Source organism: Lissotriton helveticus, chromosome 8 (assembly GCF_964261635.1).
Source record: "Lissotriton helveticus chromosome 8, aLisHel1.1, whole genome shotgun sequence".
Taxonomy (NCBI): domain Eukaryota; kingdom Metazoa; phylum Chordata; class Amphibia; order Caudata; family Salamandridae; genus Lissotriton; species Lissotriton helveticus.
In genome coordinates this window covers 1,093,651,218-1,093,675,111 of record NC_136069.1, presented here as the reverse complement: position 1 = coordinate 1,093,675,111, position 23,894 = coordinate 1,093,651,218, and the positions used below count along the sequence as shown (strand labels likewise).

Sequence of the window (23,894 nt, the reverse complement as noted above, 5' to 3'; positions counted from 1 at the left end):
CTTAAAAAATTATATATGACGCTTATTTTTTTTTTTTTATTGAATTTTTTTATTGGGAGTACACAGCCGCTATATGGAGGCAGTGATAACTTTTCTATGTTCTTCTTTTTATTTTTGTGGCATATATTTAAAATGGGAAAAAACTAACCAGCCCCCACCTTGCCATCGATACACCTGTTGGCTTTGCCAGTGCTTGTTCTTTCTTGGTATACAGAATGGGCACTGTTATAAGTGTTACAATGGTTCTGACTGTACAAGTTTCCAGTGAGACAATGCTCCTCATAATACCATTTTCTATGTGGAACATTATGTAATCTTTGCACCTAACGATTCTTAGGTATACAATATTTCGTATACATAGCTGACACATAACGCCTCAGAATATTGCATTTGGTATGCACTGAACAAATTATACTGATACACTAGAGGAAATCAAAGTAATTAAAAGATACCCAAGTTGATGCGGCGTGGCTTGCGCATTGTTGGAGATGGCGGCGTGATTCCGGAGCTCCGGCGCCGGACCGACTTCAAAACGATTTTCGGCGGCATTTGGAATCGCTCAGCCCTGCGACGCACTCTGTTGAGCACCGGAATGTGAGGTGAGCCCAACGCCCTCACTCTCTTTAAGCTTTGACCAGTTTTGGCGGATCTGTTCGTTGTGGTCGGCCGTTTTGGTTCCGGCCGCCATTTTGAGTGAGATACCCACTTTGCTGCCTGAGGTATCTGCGCTGAATATCATGAAACGTGAGAGCGCTGCGCACATGAGAGAGCCTGATATCATATGCGGTGAGTCCATTATGGCATGAACTGTTGTCTGGAATTTCATTTTCGCTTCTTTCTACTGCGATTTGGAACCTACTATTTTCGTTCTCCATTTTGTGATGAACTGTCGCTTTGTACCCCTGAGAATGCATCCTTCTGCTGATTCTTCATGGCTCTGGCTTCATGATTACCCTTAAGTGAAGACTGCAGATTATGCTTACTTGCGCTTGTATTTGCGCACTTCTGTTTGTTGCTTCTTCACCTTACTCAGGTCCCAGCAGCTTTTTCATCTGTCTTTATGTGCCTGCCTGATGCTTCTACCAAAATGTCTCCTCAGTTTTTGGATTATACCACATGACCTGACTTTGCTCTTTCAGTCCTTCTCTCAGTGATGCTGGTTGGCTGCTGTTGGTCGCGCACCCATGTCTTTTTACCATCTTGCGTTTCTCTCCTGGATTAAAGTGTTTTCCTCTCAGCAATAGGTCTTCCAGGGATATTTTTCTCTGTTTGTTGAGCATTCATTGACTGCTTCTAGTTTCTTCCATAAGCATCCATTGCTTGCCATCCTGCCTGTTCTATTGCTCAAATGCTCCCTTCTCTTTTACTGCTCTGAGTTCTTACATGGGGAGACTCCGTAACTTGAAGATTGCTGGGATAACTAAATTGCCTTCCGGTTCGGATTCCGATTCTCCCCTTCAGGATATGGAAGGAAGCACGATGTCAAAGTCTGACACTTCTCATGGCGCTATTCCTAAATCTCAAAATGGCGGGAAAACACCTTCCACCTTAACTTCCAGCAAATGTATCAAAAAGGATCCTCCTTCTCCTGGAAGTGCCTCATCTTCTTCGTCCATGGATCTTATCTTGGAGGAACTTCGCGCTCTTAAGCCCTTCATGGAGGCTACCACCAAAAATATGCAGGCCATGCAAGATAAATGGACCTCCTTGGATTCCTGTGTTCTTACCCTGGAACAATCAACGGACTCTCTTCAATCCTCTTGTTCACGCATCCCTTCTTTGGAGGCTGAAGTTCTTCTCCTTAAGAAGCAGACGGAGGATTTGGAAAATAGAAATCGCAGGAACAACCTCCGCCTTTACGGACTTCCTGAGCTCACGGAAGGGTCTAACCCTACTACCTTCTTTCAAACCTTCCTTTCAAAAATCTTGGATGCTCCAGCTCTGGCCTCCATCAACATCCAGAGGGCTCACCGCCTTGGTCCTAGAGTCTCTACTAAACCTAGAGGTGTCATCATGCTGTTCCTCCAATACACTGATCTCCTGCAGGTTCTCTCAGCCGCTAAACTCAACAAACAAATCTTAGGGGAAGGCCATCGCCTTTATTTGTCTCAAGATGTCTCCAAGGCCACTGCGGATAGACGGAAGAGGTTTCTGGACTTGCGCCCGCAACTCAGAGCCCTCAATGCCCGATATGGACTTCTTCATCCTTGTCTTTTCAAGGTTACTTACAAGGATAAAACCACCACATATGAAGACCCTGCCGTCCTTCAAGCATTCCTTCGTCAACTTGGCCCTGACAGCATGGATGTTTCCAGACCGAATTGATTGACCATACAGTCTCTTCACCTCTGCTAACGTTGTTCTTGTTTTGTGGTTCTTATCAATGTTGTCATTTTACCCTTCTATATTTTACCTTTGTTTTAATTTTGTTTTACTACTGTTCTCCCGCTTATCTCATGCATTCTCCTTTTCTTCTCTCTTATGTTTACAGGTGCTTTTCCCTTCCTTTTTCCTTCCCGATGTCTCCATTGTTTCTGTATGCTGCCCTTGGGAATTGTGATTTTTGAGGTCTGGCGTCCGCTCTTGATGTTGTCGCCATCTTCTTTTTGATGCCTTCACCCCCGTCTTCGTTTGCGTTTTTCGTTTTCGTAAGAATGTCATTCAGTCGTTCGTTATGGACTTGTACTGTCTCTTTGATCTTTTTTGTCTCTGTTCTTTTCTCTTTTCTCTTCTCCTTTTAGACCCCCTTCATTCACCCCCTTTCTTCCTTTTTCTTTCCCTCTCCATTTCCTCCCTTTTCTCTCCCCTCTGATCTAGCACTATCTTTGCAATAATATCCTTCTTCTTCACTTCCCTCACCTCCTCTTCTTCTCTTTTCTCCTCTTCTACCTCTTTCGGTCTATCACAAATTTAACTTGATTCCAGTTATTTTCTGAATTTGCATTTATTGAGCATGTTGCTGCTAGTTGTTTTCTTTAGCTGTTCCATTCCGTTTTACGTCATGGAACATTAAGTGATTGAACAGTCCCATTAAAAGGCAAAGGGTATTATCTCACCTGGCAAGACTTAATACTGATGTTGCCCTCCTTCAGGAGTCTCATCTCCCGGAGGTAGTGGCTTTGAAGCTTAAACGTGGTTGGGTGGGTCATGTTTTTTGCTCTCCCACTGTTGATAGGAAAAATGGTGTTGTGATTTTATTGCATAAAAAGTTAAATGTTTCTTCAACTTCTTACCAATGTAATGTTAATGGTCGTTGGGTCATTGTACAATTGCTAATTGACAATATTCCTCTTACTCTTTTTAATGTGTATGCCCCTACTGGAGTTGAAGATCCTTTTGGCCCTCTGTTTCTGACAAGCTAGCCTCCCTTTCTGGGGATTACATCCTTCTTGGTGGGGATTACAACCAAATTATGGACCCCTTCCTTGACCGTCGCTCGAAAGCCAAATTTGTGCCCTCCAAAATGCATTCCCAATTTGTCAAAACTACTCAGAATAATGCTTTCGTTGATATCTAGCGTCTCTGCAACCCTGACCTTAGAGAGTATAGTTTCTTCTCTCCCCCTCACCAATCTTAATCCCGCATTGATCATATTTTCCTTAGTAAATCCCTTTCCCAACATGCCATCCGCTCCGAAATTGGCTCCATTCTACTTTCTGACCACGCCCCTGTTTTTGTGGATTTGGATCTCGTCCCGGTCTCCCCTCCCTCTGGCAGATGGCGTTTCAATAACACTCTACTACATGATCCTGTTTTTTGTTCTGAATTTTCTACTTTTACCACTGAATTTTTCCTTCTCAACCACACCCCTGATTCTTCTTATGTTATGGTTTGGGACTCTTTCAAGGCAGCCTCTAGGGGTTTTATCATCAATTTTGTGGCAAGACGGAAGAAACTCAGAGAGGCCAAATCTGCTCAAATTCTGGCTGATATCAAACGCCTAGAACTTGATTATCACGCTTCCAATTCTGACTCTTCACTTAAAACTCTTATTGAGGCGAAAATTTCTTTCAACAAATTCACAACTGAAGCCGCTTCTAATCTCTTATTAAAATGCAACTCCCGATACTATGGTGGCAGGAATAAGATGGGGAAGCTCCTTGCTAATTATCTAAAAATTAGGAAAGAACGCACAAAGATTGAATCCATTCGGACTTCCTCTGGTGAGTCCCGAATAAAGGATAAAGAAATTCTTACCGAATTTGTCAAATTCTACGGCGCTCTCTACACCCCTGAACATAATCCAACTTCCACAGAACTTCTTTCCTACTTCCAGTCCCTCCCTTCTCCTCCGACGTCCCATGTTAATCTAAACTCTTTAGATGTGGATATATCGCTTTCCGAAATCTCCCATGCTGTTTCTAAACTGCGTCATGGGAAATCTCCTGGCCCTGATGGCTTTACCATTGAATTTTATAGCCATTTTGCCTCCCTCCTTCTCCCTAAACTTCTTCTCTTATTTCAATCTTTTCTTGTAGCGGGTTCTTCGAGTGGTTCCTTTCAACAGGCCTTAATCTGCTTGATTCCCAAAGAGGACAAAGACCATTCCCTATGCAAGAACTTTCGCCCAATTTCCTTGTTTAACACGGATTATAAGATATTAGGTAAGATTCTAGCCTTGCGCTTGGATCCCCTTTTACCGGACTTAATCAGTCCCGAACAATCCGGATTTGTTAAGGGCCGTCTTTCCTCTGATAATTCACGAGTCTTCCTTAATATCATCAGCAGAGCTTCCTCGTTGGACCTTCCCTTTGCAGCTATCACCTTAGATGCGGAGAAAGCTTTTGATAGGATTGGATGGGATTTCATGTTTCAGGCTATCCGTTGGATTTGCATCCCCTCCAATTTTATTTCTATTATATCATTACTTTACTCTAATCCCCAAGCCTCCATCTTTGTTAATGGTATGACCTCAGATTATTTCTCTTTACACAGAGGTGTCCGACAAGGTTGCCCTTTAACCCCTCTTTTATTTGTTTTAGCCTTCGAGCCCTTTCTTACTAAGATTCGTCAAGACGACAGTATCTCTGGTTTTCATTTTGGTTCTCATCAGGTTAAACTTTCGGTTTATGCTGATGACATCCTTTTTTATTGCTCAGATCACTCCTCCTCTTTACCTCCTTTTCTGCAGCAAGTCTCTTCCTTCTCCGCTTGTTCCGGGTACCGCCTTAAAGTCGACAAATTTGAAATCCTTCCTTTGAATTCTCTCTGCCAGAAACACCTTTTCGCACAATCCGGTTTCTCTTGGCAACCCTCTAAAATCAAATATTTAGGTGTTTGGTTCACCCCTCTTCTATCTGACACCCTCAAGTTGAATTTTGATTATATTTCTAAGAAAATGGAATCAGCTATTACACGCTGGCATCCACTCTTTTTGTCCTGGTGGGGACGACTCAATTCTATAAAGATGATGCTCTCTCCTCTCCTTCTTTACACTATTTCTATGCTTCCATTGCGTATTCCGGTTTCTTTTTTCAAAAAGATTGACTCTTTACTTTTAAAAATTTTATGGAATGCTAAACGTTCGCGGATAGCTGTGACCTCCCTGTGGAAAGACAAAGCTCAGGCCGGTGACCGTTTCCCTGATTTTAAAGAATATCATTGAGCTTTCTCGCTGAAATAAACTTCCCGATGGCTTTCTTCTGATCTCCCTTTCTATCCTCCCATCTGGCTACTTATGGAATCCTCTTTTATTTCTCCTTTTAACTTCCGTGAATTTCTGTCCTTCTCGTCGTACCCGATGCGCATTCATACTCCTATTGTCTCCCATTGCCGTACTCTTCTTTACCCTTTCTTAACCTCGTCATATCCCTCTCTCCTCTCCCTCCACGAACAACCTATCTGGTATAATTAACTTCTTAAAATCCGCAATCGCACTATTTATTGGAAAGTTTGGCACTCTCGAGGTCTACGTTGGATCTCTCAATTGATCTCACACGGTATCCCTCTCCCCTTCTCGGCTCTGAAATCCTCTTTCTCATTACCTGCTAACACGCGCTCTCAATATAACTTGCTTTATCCTGTTCTTACACTCTTCCTTCAATCAGTACCTCCATCCATTGATATTCCTTTAGATCGTAAACCCACGTCTTCGCTCCTTGAATCTACTCCCTCTGCATCTTCCCTTTACAACTCTTTCCGTTACACGGTCGATAGAATGAAATCCAAAATTGGAACCGCATGGGAATCTGGTCTCTCTCAAGATTGGTCGGTTCATCTCTGGGATAGAGTATGGTCCAAACTCCATAAGACCTCTAGAGCTGCTCAAAACACCCAAACTTTATATTTTATTTATAACAGAATTTTATTTACCCCTCTTACCCTATCTCACTTCTCGCCAGAGACCACCTCTTCATGTTGGTCTTGCCCCTGTCCTTCTGCTGACCTCAAACATATGCTGTTTGAGTGTCCGCCCATATCCAAATTTTGGAACTCAGTTTGGATCCAAATACAAAAGATTTTCCAATTTCAAATTCCCTTCTCCGCTACTCTTATCTTTCTAGGCTCTCTCTCCCCAAACCTCCCCAAATCCCCACATCATTACCAGCTCCTTGACCTTTTGATAGCTGTCGCTTTCATTATCACTTCTAATTGGAAGCAAGCTACGGATGTTTCCTATCGCTCATGGTGGAATGCAGTCTGTTTTCATCACCGACTTGACACCAATTATGTATCCCCTGTCTCCCTGGCAATTAAGCGGGACCTTATTTGGCATCCTTTGGTAACTTATCTCTCCTCCTTTGCTCCAGTACGTCCCTCTCTAGTCCTTGATGCAGCTGAAGTACGCAAACCCCCTTGATTATCCTTTGCCTTTTCTTTAGAATTTTTTTATTTTAGAATTTTTATTCTCCAATGTTCTCTTTTACTGCATTTACCTTATGCTTATTTCCTTTGTTCATGCTATTTTCATGCTCGTTATACTTGCCTTTTTTTGATACATTGATGATTTCTTTGTTTTCTTTTATGTATTTTACATTTGCTCATGTTTATTCCTTAAGTTGTATCTTATTGCTACATATATTTTCCTGTTTCTTCATTTTTACCCCCTTCCCCCCCTTTTCCTATCCTCAATAAAATCAAACTTAAAAAAAAGGTACCCAAGTTCCCTTGTTGGAACTGTGGTTATCTATCACCATTTATTGACAATATGCTCATTAAATTTGCTCTTGAAAAGCAACAGTGGGATCAGCTTTCCAAATTATTGGTTCACAACCCCACCTTTAGCATGTTCCCAGGTTAAAATGTGTCCTTTTGAGCAATAAAAAGAGCGAAATATGCTCATATAGTATAGATCATTACACAGCAAACTCCACATATCTGCTGCCCGTCGCTGATTGCACGAAGTGCCAGTAAAATACTGACAGTGGAGATTAGGTTTAACCCCTTCCATGCTGATGACAAGCTCAGCTCGTCATCAGCATTACCTACCCTGTGCGGATGACAAGGTGAACTCGTCACTCAACATGTTGATTTTGAAATTCCAGCGCACAGCGGGAAAACCGCTAGCGTGGAAGTGGTTAAAAGGAAGGGCCGACCCAAAAAGGTAATTCATAATCAATTTATGAGAATGAACCTGCATGGCCAAAACTGCCTGCTCCTATCGCTATTCAGCAGTAAACGGGATATAAGAGAAGTTTAGAGCCGCAGCATCAATGTTGTCCGTGCCCATTTGGCAGTCAATATGATTGATTTGCCCTTGTAAATTTGATACTCTTTCCCTTTTTGGACTCCAAAAAACTCTTGAGCAGTGTCAGACTGAGTGAACATGTAAATTGTTTCTGCATTGACTACTTGACAGTTGGCTACATTGAGAATTATTCCCGCTCTCTCCAATTCTATTTTGATTTGCTGTTGTTCCTGCCAATGCTAATAGTTGGTGCAACAGAGAACAGGGGCAAGGAACATGTTGGTGCTCTGAATCATAACAATTTTTTCTTAACAGCTACATGTCACTTTCTATGTGGGTTCCCAGGATGAGCAACAACTGTACCTATCTAATAATCTAATAATCTGCTTTCAGTACCACTGCTATTGGTTACTCATCTGCATGACTCTCTGAGGAACTAATGTGTTGGGATGCACCCATCATGTCCTCTACTTCCTGAAACAGAGGGATCCCAAGATTCTTGCTTTGGAGGCCCTTAAATATAATCAAATTTAAACTCTAGTCATAGGAAGGTGGATATGGCACTAGCAAACTCTTTATATTGAGTAATGCCTTGGCATAGGTCACAAGCATGTAAAGTCTGTATTTCGCCTGCATTTTCATCTGTAGTTTCCTGTTCTTGAAAATCGCCCTCCACTGAAGAAACATTCCCTCTACATTTGGAAAGGTTTCAGCGAGTCATGCTGTATCTTCAGTCACACTTGAAATCCTTGAGAAATTATGATATTGCATTTTTGCCCCAGGTGAGGAGACCTGTTAGAGAAGATTTCCTTCCTATCCTTGACAATATTGTTATCAATATAAGTCATCAGGATTTGTTCTTTACATGGGATCTACCAAAATGAAACACTTCAATAAATGCAACAAAAATGACTGAGACTTCTATCAAAGTCAGAATCCGAAATCCCTGTCACCTTACAGTTGTGCTCTCGGTAAACTTGTAGTGAATTTAGAGGATTACCAAGGGAGCAGAAACCCAGACACACCTCGCTCACATCCTCCGCAGGCAACGCTGTACCCCCGCTCTCTCCAGTCCCATCACTGCAAAGAGTGCTTGTTTACTGCAGGGACGGTTGATAAGTGCCTGCACTGAGTATTGCATTTCAGCTAATACAGGTACCAATGGAACTACAGATTCGTGAGAGGGGAAACATGCCCCTTGGGCAAGTCTCACTTATTGCAGCACCATCTTGAAGTAAGGTCTCAGCACTTTACCTGAAATGAGCATGGCCAAACAGTTTGGAAATGAACTCTCTGTTTCACTTCCTGCTTCTTGTGTGACAACAATCAGGAAATGGGAAAGTACCAGAGATTTGAGAAGAGTCACCAACTGGATAATCCCATCACACCTCTCATCTCCATTCCCTGAATTTATAAGCTCTTAGGCAAGAGGAAAATGGTGTGCAAGTAAAATTATATGGGTGTCTATAAGTCATCGGCATGCTTGTAAATTTTGCCTTGCTCAAAAAACAATAAATCATTAGGAACGCCTATTCATAGCTAGTAGTCTTGTCAATTTACTAAAAAAAACAGTTGGTTGTCTTGTATCATTCAAACACCCAAAATTAAATAAGTCTCCTTTGTTGAATATTTTGTTTATAGTTTGCTAATGTGTTGCATGGAATGGGAAAATATCACATGAACCAGGTCTATATCATGTTCATATACTCCCATATAATGCAGTATTAATAATCCCACATGCAGTCCAGAAAGTATCAACTATTTCATTCAAATAAATGCCTTTTTATATTAGTTTGAAGCTTCCTGTGACACTAAATATGCTTGCAAATTCTTATGTTTCTAGTAGTCCCAGAAGTCAAAGGGCTCAGGGTTGTTTCTTGCACATTTCCTGGCAGTGTAACATCACTTTCAAACCTGGCTAGTGGAAGTGGGATTTTGGGAGAATAGTGACTCCAGGACTGTACACATGAATGATATCTTCTCCTCAAAGCCACTTAGACTTCCTCTGGGAGAAGATCCTGCCACCTGCTCTTTAGATCACTTTTCTCTAAGAGTAACACATTTCTGTCATGTGATTAATCTCCAGTGATTTATACTGAAAAAAGTGAGTGTAAACATATATAGTCATTTACTGGTCTAGTTTTCTATGAAATTTAGGTTTATGATCCAACTGACCATTTCAAGCGAGTACCCTGGTCAGTTGAAATGATAATTGTCTATTACCTTTTGCTGAGCTGCTTGCTATTTTGCTTTAAACACAAGTTTGACTTTAGATTTCAGGACGTGTTGTGTTTTCTTTTTAACAATATCAAGAAACGTGATTATAAAACTTACAAAATGAACCATTAATTAGATAGAGCACTTACCTGACCTGATTGGATATCTCCCCGTCATGAAAGCTGCTCTGCTTGGGGTGCAGAGTGGTGCTGCAGCAATGTGTTGAGTAAGTTTAACTCCTTCATTAGCTAATCTGTCAATATTGGGGGTCCTAGGGGAAGAAGACAACACATGCTTCAGATTATAGCTCAAACATGAAATATTCTCCAAGGCCATCAACCACCAAAGTGTTAAAATTATTATGTTCTGATTGCACAGATTCCACAATCCCTTACCCCTGATTGACAAGTCTACGAGTCGAGTCAGTTTATTTAGCACAACAAGGATTACCTTCAACAGCTCTCAGTTTTTTGTTACATAGTCTATGATTTATCAGTTCTCTGGAGCTGTCTCCTCTTTCCCTTCTTCTGGTAAATCTTGTCAAAGACATTCAAGTGATTAAACTCGTGTGTGAACGCTGAGAGAATCACCAGCCCACTAGCTGAGATGGCAGGCTAGTAGAACAAAGACCATCAACCATAAATAGGGTGTTTTTCAAGAGACATGACGTGAATAGTTGGCAGTTTCCGCTTGAGCTTTCAGGGTGCACAATCCAGTTATCTGTGCGGCAGATTCTACAAAGAAGAGAAATGTACCTTCCTACACGTACATCGATGTTTTGGAGTACATTTTTTATTATTTTGGAATTTGAATAGACAGTCCCTCTGGAGTGGTTCTATAGTCCTTCTTTGAATTCTAGATCACATGAAAAAACATATTTTCACAAGTTTAAATGTTGCATATATTAAATACACAAGGGCTTCTGCATTCAAACTTTTCATTTTTTCAGAGGGAAAATATTTTTTTAACACTGAGTAACACCTCCCATTGTATCCACACCAACTTTAAAGGTGTTGATATCCTATTTCTTCCTGGATATGGATTTACCTTGTCTCATAGTAGGAGGGACCTAGGACTGTATCGAGTAGCTACAAACGCACAAGTTCTTGTGCCTTCATATACTTTACAAGGAAACTCTACCGTGGAATGCACAAAAAAGGCCTCTTGAAATAGAATTGCACACATGTAAAATTATATCTGACTGTTGTAATTTTATTTGAGTACAGCACTTTCCAAGTGTAACAACATGAATTCCCACTCATGAAACAAACTGTATGCGCCCTTAAATGGCACCAGGTCCTCGGTCATCAGTACAATCACAGTGGTTGAGAGAAAAGGGATTGCCTGGACGGTGATGGACACACACATGGGGATAATTACTAAGATTTTACGCTGTTTTTGTGGCACAAATGTGACGCAAATCGAAGTAAAATCTTTTTTATCTGACTTACTTTCCAGTGCTAAGCTTGCTTAGCGCTGGAAATAACGGTAAAGTAATGCAACGCAGCACATAGTGCTGCTTTGAATTACTTTGCACCAAGGGGGCATACCATGGGTGGAGAATTGGCATTCCCATGCAACCACCCTAGGTGTCTCACGCTAAACTAATTTACCAAACAAAGTAAACAGGGTTTAGCATGTGAGAAAACGCAGCGCACATGCCAAGCCCGCATGAAGATGTAACTTCCGTACCAATTCAAATGACACAAAAGGAGTGAACGTGTACAAGGAAGGGTAGAAATGGATCTTGCCCCAGACCCGCAGGCTCCATAACTGTAAACCTAACCAAGACACATGAGGGTGAAGAGGCCGAGGCAGAGATCCCCTACGGGATTGTTTCTGGATGACCAAAACTCTGCCTGCAATTAATGCGCCTAATGCTGGGGTCATATCCACAGTAGGATGCCCCTTGTCAGGCAAGGAGTGCAAATGAGTTTGTAAAACAAGTCCCAGTAGAGGTATGCAACCCTGCATTGGAGATGGAGGGGCCCCTGAAAGGTTACGAGGGCCAGAAGGAGGGTCCCCAGGCCAGAAGACTCAAGGAAGAGGCAACCCAAAGCTCAACCACTATAGACCTCACTTCCCTGGAGATATGGTCAGAGTTAACCATGTATATGGAACTAGATGCAGGAAGGGGGACACCCAGTTGGTAAACACAGTCAGCAATCATTGACCAAGTGGTGGGGAGGAACCGCCCTGTAGCTGGCAATAGGTCTCCTGGATCAAAGGGTGTGTCCATCGGTAAGTTAAGTTCCATTGATCCAAAAACCATACCGATGGAGAGTGACATTCTGGGATGTCAGATATTATGGATCACAAAGTGTAAATCTCTGGGTCCACAGGATGTATTAAACAGCTCAAGAATCCTAAAATGAATAAAGGTGTTACCAAGTCTAAACCATTGGTGTTAGATGATATATGTGCTACTAAGTTTCTACTAGCTAGAGGAAGACAGTCCTCTGGTCCTACCCTTGCCACTTTCTCCACCCCAGACCTTCCCGCCCAAATTTGCAGACGTCTTGAGGCATAGAAGTGTTAGCCTTCCAGGGAGATCGATATCCACACCCACTGATAAAGCAGCAGCACTCCATCAAGATCTCATATACCATCATACCAGTACTGAGAGGTGCTACGGGGGGTTACTCTCCTCTGAACCACTCCATTGGTGTGCCAAGGCACTCCAACATGACAATCCAGTTAAGCAGAGGGAAGGGATATCTTGATTAGTGAAGAATCACGACAAAGCATGAATCCCAAAACAGCTGGAGCGGGCTGCCTGGAGCCCTACCCAAGACAGTAACAAGTAAAGACTGAACTGCGGTCCAGTCGACCACCTCTGAATGGGATGGTCTGACCATCTGTTCCTGGAATATAGGGGCTTGCAGACACAAATTGATGATCCTGCTGTTATGGACTACCTAAGTACATCCGATATAATAATGATTCTGGAAACCTGGGCCCAAGTTAGTGTTCCACTCATAGAAAACCGGCTGAGAGAAGTTGCCCATTCAGAAGGGCAAAAAGTAGCATGTCAATCAATGTTAATCCCAATCTGTTTGCAAAGATCACAGAGCTCAACATAGAGAAACCATAGCTCCTGGTCCTGCGTATGGGTAGCTGGGCCAAGCACCTATGCGAACCCCTGGTACTCGTAAATGTGTATATTATTCCTAAAAGAAAATCTTCAACCACAGACAAGTTTGCCACACACATGCTCCAGTTGAAAAACACGTGTAGTTCACTATATTGGCTAGTCTCAGAAGATTTCAAGCTATGTTCCATGATTTAAGTGAGGATCACTTAGAGGTAATTGGGCCCCTGCCAGACCAGAGTATGGCGCGGTATAAATGCAAAGACTACCCAAAGCATGTGAGTTAGTTGGCCTTTTTGCCCTGAATGGCCGTAAGCCCGGTGACACTCCACCACCATCGACTAGGGCATCTGACAAGTCAGTCTCCTTCCTAGACTACACGCTGGTGAACCTTCTATCATGGCACAACCCACCGCAGGGAACTCCCTAAACTTTCCAAACTTTAAAGATCATTGGACAAAACGTAATAGACAATTCAGGTGTGCGGTTAGCATTATTTTCAGAACCTTCTATCATACAATCAGATAATTCTCCAGCCAGAATAAGGTTTTGTCAAGTCCCAGTTTAATACAGCTGTATTATTAATCTCAACCTTTTGCAGGTCATACATTTAATGACGTGGTTCAGTCATAATTATTGGTAACTATCTCTTGTATGAAGCCATTTAAATCAAACACTGTGGTCTTAACCAGGCTAGTTGCATACAATATATTCCTTGTTGTACATATCATTTAACACAACAGCATTTGTGGCATTAAATAGGAGATGAAAGGGGCCGGGTCCAAAGGATGTTTGGCCGTGCTTTACTGGTCCTCAGCATGGTCCTACTTAGTGGCTCATTGGTTTACAGGATTTGATGACCTGATGTAGAAGCTATAAATGAGGCTACAAAGATGGCTGCAATCGACAAGAGCCCAATGAAAGAAGACATTACAGGAGTGGAAATAGCTCCCTCCCATAAAGATAAAAGAAGATGGTGGGCACCGCACTGTGAAGGCCTGCAGCAATAGGCCTCACTAACAAGAAAAAATGTCAAGGGTTGGCCGCAATGAGCAGCTTTCCTGCCCCTTTTATACTGCCAGATGTAGAGGCGACACATTCCTTTAGCCTTAAACCTGCCTTATGAGCAATAGCATGTGAAAAGCACCAGGTGCTCTTCAAAAGGAGTTGCCAAAAGGAGGGAAACACTTTATGGCACACAAAAACTCTTTGAAGACAGTAATCTTGAATACTGAAGAAAGGGGTGAGATGTATCTGTCACAGCAGATCATCCCCAACAAACAGAACTATCAAGAGGCAGGTTCAATGAAAAGGAGCCTCCTGAATAGAAAAAGATAAAGACAAAAGTAGTAAACATGGGGGTGATGAGCGCAGCGAAGAGTACTTTCCCTCATGGGTGGTGATGCATCATTCCCCAGTAGAAGCTTCTTTATGTGTGGTTTTTCCAGGGAATGCCATTAGCACAAAGGAGGTGTAATCTTGGATTTGGGACAACAAGATAGGAGGTAAGGATTAGTTACTTACCTGTAATCCTAGTTCTCTTCCAGGGGTATCCTCATCAAAGTCATAAGCATTAGAATATTCCCGCCCATGCGCGGGACCCCGGAAACAATATATTATATGTGCCCCACATATATATAGACATATATATATAAATATATATATATAAAAATAAGCAATTGCAGCCAAATAAAACAATAGAGCTGGAATATGCAGTGAAGAATTTCCACAATACAGTGTATTTTGCATTAGAAACATGAGAAACAACACCAATGCTTGTTTAGAAACTGTTTTAATGCTTAGAAAACAGTAGAAATTCTCATAACACACTGTAAGCATATACAGCTCCCAGGCTGCATTGCAAAATCCCAGTCTAAAAAGACTGAAAAGCTAACCTGTAGCTGAATGTACTAAAACTGACGCTGTGCCTTTAAGGCACCTCAGCCCCTAGCTTCCCATCATGCCTCAGGGGTTACAGTTAGGTCAGTTGTTCTTTTCGGAGACTGAAAAACCAAACCATGGTAATAACAGGTTAAAAACCATCTCCTATGTAATAAACAAAGTCCTTTGCCCGGGGAGGCGGGAGGGTTGCTTATGACTTTGATGAGGATACCCCTGGAAGAGAACTAGGATTACAGGTAAGTAACTAATCCTTCTCTTCCAGGGGATCCTCATCAATAGTCATAAGCATTAGAATAGAGTAGCGAGCCTCACCTCATCCCTGGGGGCAAAGGAATCAACAGATAACATTCATATCCGTAGGCCCAAAAATAGGCCTTATTTTACCCAAATAGGTTTCTCAAGGAGGCTTGCCCTACTTGAGAATCCGCTCTGGAATCAGACTCTAGGCAATAATGCCTTGTAAAGGTATGGACTGATTTCCATGTCGCAGCCTTGCATATTTCTGACATAGGAATGTCATGCAAAAAAGCTATTGTGGCTGCTTTCCCTCTAGTGGAATGAGCTTTGGGTGATTGCAACAAAGGTTTGCCAGCCAGCTGGTATGCTAGTTTGATACAAGAGACAATCCATCTGGAGATGGACCTTTTGGCTGCTGCAAACCCGGTCCTCATAGCACCATAATTGACAAAGAGTTGGTCTGTCTTTCTGGTGTCCTTAGTTTTTTCTAGGTAAAACTTTAGCACCCGTTTAAGATCTAACGAGTGCAACGACCTCTCAGCTGGGGTCGATGGGTTAGGAAAGAACGAAGGAAGGGTAATCGTTTGATTTATATGAAAATCCGATACCACCTTTGGAAGAAAAGATGGGTGAGCCCTCATTACTACTCTGTTGTGGTGAAACACAGTGTAAGGTTCCTTGGTGCAGAGTGCTTGTATCTCGCTAACCCTGCGCGCAGAGGTTATTGCCACCAAGAAGGCCGCCTTCCAAGTGAGATGCTGCAAGGAGGCCTTGTGTATAGGCTCAAACGGTGTAGACATCAGCCTGGAGAGAACCAGGTTCAACTCCCAGGGAGGAGAAGGATTTCTCACAGGGGGATAGACCTTCTTTAATCCCTGAAGGAAATCTTTCACCACTGGGACTTGAAAAAACGATGTTTGTGCAGGTGATTTTCTGTACGCTACTATGGCGGATAGATGAACCCTAATAGAAGCGTATTTCAACCCTGATGTCGCTAAGTATAGGAGGTATGGAAGAACTACCTCTTCTTGTCCTTTGGTGGGATCAAAGCCATGGTCCTTACACCAAATGAAAAAACGTTTCCACTTGAACGCATAAGACGCCCTTGTGGAAGGTCTCTTTGCCTCTCTTAAAATATTCATACATTCCGGAGGCAGATTTAAGTGTCCATATTGCAAGACCTCAGGAGCCATGCAGTCAGGTTCAGCGACGGGAGGTTGGGATGCAGGATCCTCCCGTTCATCTTGCTCAGCAGGTCTGGCCTGCACGGAAGACGTCTGTGTGGACACAGCGACAGATGTAACAGGTCTGGATACCACCATTGTCGCGGCCAATCCGGAGCAATTAGGATCATGTCCATGCTCGATCTGATGAGCTTGGCCACCACCTTCGGAATCAGTGCCAGAGGGGGAAAAGCATAAGCGAACATTCCTGTCCACTCCAGCAGGAGAGCGTTCCCTTGCGTCCCTGGCCGGTGGAACCTGGACGCGAAGGCGTGGCATTTGGCGTTTTCGTCATCCGCAAATAAGTCTATGTCTGGACGACCCCAGCAACGAAAGAGTTCTTCGACCACTTCGTCGTGTAGCACCCAGTCTGGCTGATCTTCGAAGTGCCTGCTGAGTGCGTCCGCTTTTGTGTTTAGCTTGCCTGGAAGGTGCACTGCCACCACCGACAGACCCCGAGCCAGAAGCCAGTGCCAGATTGTCTGGGCCTCCAGAGACAGAGGGCGAGATCGAGTTCCTCCCTGCTTGTTCAGATAGAACATAGTTGTAGTGTTGTCCGTCTGAACCAGGATTTTGTCCGTTGATATTGCTGGAAAGAACGCTTTGAGCGCCAGATGAACTGCTCGAAGCTCCAGCATGTTGATGTGGTATGTCTGAAGGTTGGTCGACCAGCGACCCTGAATTTGAAGATGACCCATGTGAGCACCCCAGCCTTCCAGAGAAGCGTCCGTTACCACAGACAGCGAAGGAAGAGGTTGCTGAAAAGGGACTCCCTGCAGGACATTCCGAGGGCGAGTCCACCACTTTATTGAGGTCAGTGCTGATTGAGACAGGATGATTCGGTCCTCCCAATCTCCCGTCGCTTGGTCCCACTGATCCTCCACAGACTCTTGTAGAGGCCGCATCCTCAACCTGGCGTTCGGTATTAGGAAGATGCAGGACGCCATGGAGCCCAAAAGAGACGCTACTTCTCGCACCTTTGGACGAGGAAACTGAAGTAACTTTTTGCATTTTTGCCCCATGGAAGACAGTCTCTCCTGCGAAGGAAACGCTCTTCCTAACTTTGTGTCTAGAACTGCACCCAGATAGTGGATAGTTTGCGTGGGCTGCAGGACTGATTTTTCTGTGTTCACGTGGAGGCCGAGCCTGTGTAGTTGTTGGAGACACAGGTGACAGTCTTTGGTGGCTTGACGAGGGGACGGACTCTTCAGGAGCCAGTCGTCTAGATATGGGTACACAAAGAGACCTTTTTTGTGTAGACACGCCGCTACCACTGCCATGCACTTGGTGAAGACCCTTGGTGCGGATTTGAGTCCGAAAGGAAGCACTTTGAACTGGTAATGCTTGGACCCTACCAGGAACCTCAAGTACTTTCGATGACCTGGTGTAATAGGAATGTGGAAGTACGCGTCTTGTAAATCCACCGAACACATCCAATCTCCGATCTGTAGATGAGGACATATTTGGTGGAGTGCCAACATGCGAAACTTCTCTTTGACCACCACTTTGTTGAGGAGTCGAAGATCCAAAATTGGTCTGAATTTGTCTTCTTGGTCTTTTTTGGGGACAAGGAAATATCTTGAGTACACTCCTTTCCCCCTTTGGGATAGGGGTACCTCTTCGATTGCGTTTTTCTTTAAGAGGGCGCTCACTTCCTTTTTGAGGAGCTCTAGTTGGTACGAGCGAGACTTTTTTGGAGGAGCCGGTTGTGGTTTCTTCCTGAAACGTAGCGCATATCCATTGCGCAGTATATTCAGCACCCACCGATCTTTCGTGATGCTGACCCACTCTGCCAGATGTTGCGCAGCACTTCCTCCCACTGGAGTGGGTAACGGCGACAGAGGAAGCCACTGCTCAGGCCTTGCCTCCTCTAGGTGTGGTAGAGGACTGATGATGTCCGCCTCTACCTCTGCTTGACCTTCCTCCTCTGTATTGTGGCTTTCCTTGCGGCTTGTTTTGAGACCATTGAGGGGTTTGAACCCTCTGTTGACCTCCCCGGTTCTTGTTGGTCTTGAAGCGTCGTTTGAACGGTGCTTTCTGTTTTTCCAGACCAACTGCCTTTACTGTGTCTAACTCCGTCTTCATACGGGCCATTTCCTGATCGGCATGCTCCCCGAAGAGTGAAGATCCAGAAAAAGGCAGATTGAGGATGCGCTGCTGGGCATCTGGTTTGAGCCCAGTTAAACGCAGCCAAGAGGATCTCCTCGCACATATCCCATGTGAGTAGTTATGTCCAGCTAGAAGGGCGTTATCTGCTGATGAACTAATCATTTGGTTTGCCACCAAACAGCCCTCCGTCACGGTCTCCTCAAAGTCCTTCTGGTCCTCCTTGGGCAATTTCCCTTTGAATCGTTCCATGGAGTCCCATAGGGCTCTATAGGGCTCTATCGTACCTTCCCAGAAGGGCTGATGCACTAGAGACTTTCAGGGATGAAGCTGCTGTGCTGCATACCTTGCGTCCCCAAGAATCTTGCGTCTTGCTGTCTTTGTCAGGAGGAACTGATGAAGAAGGAGCGACTGTGTGATTCTTCCTAGCTGAGGCTACAATAACTGAGTCCGCCGCAGGCTCACCTTTAACAAAGATAGGATCTGAGTCAGCTGGCCTATATTTTTTCTGGATACGTGCCGGTACTGCCCTGATCGTTGCTGGCATGAGGAAAACCTCTTTGATTGGGTCCATTATTCCTGGAACTAATGGGAGCAACGGCCGTGTATATGATCTGTGATGAAGAGTCTCAAAAATCACAGTAGTGGACACCTCTGGAGTGGTCATTTCTATATTCAGCTTGTGAGCACCCCTTTGCAAAACGTCCAGATACGTGTTGACGTCGTCAAGAGGGGAAGCTCTTGAGCGAGGGCTGTCTGCCAGCGTCGGAGAGTAGTCCCCTTTAGAAGATCTAGGCGAAGATGGAGGGGAGGATGATGGAGTTCTTCTTCTCCTGTGGTGAAAATGCTCCTTCCTCACCGGTGATCTCCTAGGTCGTTCCTCCCTTCGAGGAGAACGTGATACCCTCTGATGTACTGGAGATCTCGATCTCTCAGTCCGTACCTCCTTTCTCGGTGTTCGAGATTTGGGTTGCTCCCTCCTTGGCGATCGGGAGACCCTAGGGGCATGCGACCTGTCCGCTCTTCTCTCTCGTGAGCGTGCTCGGTGAATGGCAGGACTCTGTCCATCTGCCTCTTCTGCTTGCTGAAGAGGAGACCCGTGGACTGGACTCAAGTACCTTTGAAGTCTCTCTGGTGCCTTAGAATCCTTCCAATTACTCAAAGGAGCATACCATTTTGGCGAGAGTCTTATATGTGAAGTGTAACCCCGCTGGGGATTCTTCTGAACCGGACTCCTACTCCTAGAAGATGACCCCGTTGAACCCGAGGCACTTGAGGAGGAATGGAGTGAAGCAGATTGTGTCACTAGGACTGTCGAAGGCACCGAAGGAGATCTCCGTCTCACCGGCGTTGGAGGACGTCTCAAAAGCCTTTCCCTCGACGTCGAACGCCTCTGCGGCGTCGACGGGGTGATAACCTTCGGCGTTGAATGCTTTGACGATGATCTGCGGTCCCTCGACGTCGATCGGCGATGATGCACCGACGACGGAGTCTTCTCCCTCGACGCCGAACGGCGTTGTCCTGCCGTCGACGGAGGTCTCGACGTCGAACGGCATAGCCCTGCCGTCGACGGAGCTCTCGACGTCGGCCGACGTTGATCTGTCGGCGACGGAGATGTCATCGACCTGGCATGCGGCGACGGCGGAGGATCGGACATCCTCGACGATGAGCGCCGACGTGCCTTCGATGATCCCTTCCTCGACGACGATCGTCCGAGGGGGCTCTTGCTCCTCGACGCCGAGCGCCTCCGTGGAGACGTCGGCGGAGGTGTCACACTCTTCGAAGCCTGTCGACGTCGAGACGACGGCGAGTGTGATCTGTCTCTCGACGCCGACCGTCGCCTGGTTGACGGCCGCGGAGTTGACTTATGTCTTGACGTCGAACCTCTCGTCGACGGCGATCTCGTGGCTTCTCTCGACGCCGATCGTCGCCTAGTTGACGACGGCGGAGCTTTCTTCGACGACGGCGAACCTTTTTTCGACGACGATTTCCTCATCGACGCCGATCTCGACGTCGACGGAGCTTTTTCTCTCGAACTGTCCATCAGATGTCGTTTTTTCAGCGCCGAGCCCGGTGCTGAGGTTGATGGACGCTCTGACTTGCCTTTGGAGGGAGTTCTGGGTCTCTTTGAACTCTTCCTCTCTGCAGATCTTCCTCTCATGGTTCTCTGGGCCAGACCATAGAGCCTGTTCCTCTCTCTGTCTTTAAGAGTTCTGTCAGACAGATTTTTACAATGAGAACAGTCTTTAGGATCATGATCCTCTGGCAAGCATAAAATACAGACCTCATGAGAGTCCGTTTTTGCCTTCTTGTGGCCACAAAAAGGGCAATCATCAAATAATGAGGGCATCCTGAAAGGAAAACCTCACAAAAAATTGACTGCTAAGCAGTTATTTACTTGACTCTGATGTGAAAAGTCAAAGTAAATCAAAAAATTGTTCTTTTGAAGATTTTCTGACTGAAAAAGGCAGAAAAATGTGGAGCTGAGTATCCAGGGTCCTTCCTGAAGGAGCCGGAAAGAACAACTGACCTAACTGTAACCCCTGAGGCATGATGGGAAGCTAGGGGCTGAGGTGCCTTAAAGGCACAGCGTCAGTTTTAGTACATTCAGCTACAGGTTAGCTTTTCAGTCTTTTTAGACTGGGATTTTGCAATGCAGCCTGGGAGCTGTATATGCTTACAGTGTGTTATGAGAATTTCTACTGTTTTCTAAGCATTAAAACAGTTTCTAAACAAGCATTGGTGTTGTTTCTCATGTTTCTAATGCAAAATACACTGTATTGTGGAAATTCTTCACTGCATATTCCAGCTCTATTGTTTTATTTGGCTGCAATTGCTTATTTTTATATATATATATTTATATATATATGTCTATATATACTTGTGGGGCACATATAATATATTGTTTCCGGGGTCCCGCGCATGGGAGGGAATATTCTAATGCTTATGACTATTGATGAGGATCCCCTGGAAGAGAATGAAAAACACCATCTTGGATTGGATATTTTGCATGTGCAGACAGTGCCCAATGCTTGACTTGTTGTCCAGAAGAAACACAAAATCCAGAATTGTTGGTAAGTAAATTATTTATATTTAAAAAGAAAATGTTGAATTATTTTTTTACGAAACAAGTAGGATACTTGTGAGTTTGACAGACACTACCCAAGTAACAACAAGTTTCATGGAACTGAATTGCGAGTTGTTAAGGAACACACACCAGCCAACACAGAATACACAACAGCAAGAAGGATGCATTCAAACACTCTGAGGAGTGTCGGCCTCAGAGCTTGTGGTACCTTCAATGTCCCTATCTATGGTAACATCAGCAGCAGTGTCTCTGGCTTTTTGTTGGAGGCCGTAACTGTAATATGACAGTATACCCCTCTTGAAGGCTTCTTAGGAAATCTTTTACAGAACTAATACATCAAAGTGAGAGCATGGACAAATGTGGCATCTTCACAAGAACACTCAGCTGCAGAACAGCTTTTTTAACCAATGAGAAATTTGACCTCTATAGAAATGAAAATCACATATTTCTTTGCTCTCATATTTAGGATGAGCCTGAAAAACATAATCTTTATACCTGAAAACCTGGACGCATCTTCCAAGTTTGAGGTAGTCAAAATTTCATGACTACAATATTTATGCTTCAGCGGATCTGAAAAGGACCATAAAACAAGCATGATAGCAAGAACATGTATTATTCATTGTGGAAGAAGTGAGTCCTTCACAACTTAAACAAATAAACTTTTAGGTGCGTCACTTAAGATGCCACGATTGTTTAAAAGGCAGAAACTCGATGTATGGTCATGTGACCAAGACCCCGAGAGAGGTTGAAATGCGTTATTTTGTGCCCAAGTAAATTGGATTCATTCAAGGTCAGGTTGAGGACTGAAGATACTGTAAGTGGAGGTGATTATGTTACAGAAAAATTCAGAGAGCATGCTGCAAAGGTCTTATGAAGGGGTAATCTTGCTGGAGACGTCAGGAAGTGCAGTAAAATCTTTGATGATGGTGAAGGTTTCATTGCTGCTGTTAATGCCCGCCTTGATGCAATGTGCATGAGCTGTGCTCTTGGTGTTCCATATCTGTTGGTGGTAGCGCCTTTGGGCTGATTTGAGGACGTATGTATCTGCAGTTTCTTAACTTGTCTTTCATTCGCACTCCAGTTGCTTGCAGTGATGTTTTGTCATCCTGAGTTTGTCTGTGTACAAACTTGCCTGTGGTCAGGCTTGGGTTGTGCTTGAGGCAAGCCAGGATATGGGCACCTGCAATGATAAAGCTGTAGACACTCTTGATGGCTTTTGGCAAGTTGATGGTGTAGTTGGTCCAGTGCACAGAGATGGTGGAAGCCCATTCCTTTTCTGAGATGCTTTATCAGCTGCAGCAGGTGGTTCCTGTGGTGGTAGGTCAGTGGTGGTGTGGGATGGGTATGCTAAAACTGACGAGGGGTGCTCTGTCCAGGTCATAGCTACCGGCTTGCTGACTGCAATGTTGCTGATTGAGGCGAAAATTGGGTTCAATAGATTTCTGGTGGTGTAGGTGGATTTAGTAATGTGACGGGTAAGGCCAAGGTCTGCAAGGTTGTCTAGAAGGACCATAGCATTTGGGTGGGTGCAATCTTCTAGGAGGAAATTTTGGTCTTTGAGAAAGATAAATGTGCTGGCATTGATGATGAGGAGTGCAATGAAGTCTGTGAAATCGAAGGTGACATTGGTGTGGGGACCTGGTGGTTGTATACAAGAGTTCCGCTCAGGAAGAGGTTTTGTGTGGAAGACTAAATGAGAACTTGCAGGAGGAGCATATGAATGCTGCTTCCGTGTTGTGTGGTGCAGTGAGGTAGCAGTGGAGCAAGCAGGGCCCGAGACCACAGAAGAGCATGGAAGAGCACGGCAAAAAATCAGCAGGTAAGGGGAGAACCAGGGTTCCTGGGGCTGAGCGCAATCCAGGTGCAGATAGGTTTGCATTTCGCACATTTGCATTGCAGCTGCCATTAAGTAGGTCCTGGAGCACAGGGTGCCGTGGGTGGGAAACAAATGATGTCACTTCATGTGCAGATGGATTATGGAAAGTCACTTCTTCTGTAGTTAGGAGATCCAGTGATGTCACTTCCTGTATAGACGGGTGATGAGAAATGAAGTCCTCTTGCTTGGTTCTTCTTTTAAGGATGGTTTTGACAGGAAAACAGTGTTATCACTTCCTGTGTAGATGGATGATGGGCAATCCAGCGATGTCACTTCCTGTGATGATGGAGTAAAGGAGATCCGGTGATGTAACTTCCTAGGCTGATTGGAGATGGGAAATTAAGTGCCCTTGCTTGGCTTCTTCTTTTAAATGGTGTTCTGAGGGAGGAAACCAGTGATGGGAATTCCTGTACAGATAGATAATGGGAAATGCAGTGATGTCACTTCCTGTGCTGATGGGAAGTGAAGTCCTCTTGTTTGGCTTCTTCTTTTAAATATGCTTTTGGAAAGAAATCAGTGATGTCACT

The 23,894-nt window shown here is 44.3% G+C and overlaps 1 protein-coding gene across 2 annotated transcripts in view; it reads right to left on the bottom strand.

The window, feature by feature from the left end:
* STS (steroid sulfatase) overlaps positions 1-23,894 on the bottom strand; it is a 1,924,780-nt gene that overhangs the window by 1,708,388 nt on the left and 192,498 nt on the right. For both annotated transcript variants that reach the window (XM_078657974.1, XM_078657973.1), the window contains one exon: positions 9,994-10,115. In XM_078657974.1, the coding sequence (XP_078514100.1) occupies positions 9,994-10,021 (28 nt within the window). In that variant the 5' untranslated portion in view covers positions 10,022-10,115. The remainder of the gene's footprint in view (positions 1-9,993; positions 10,116-23,894) is intronic.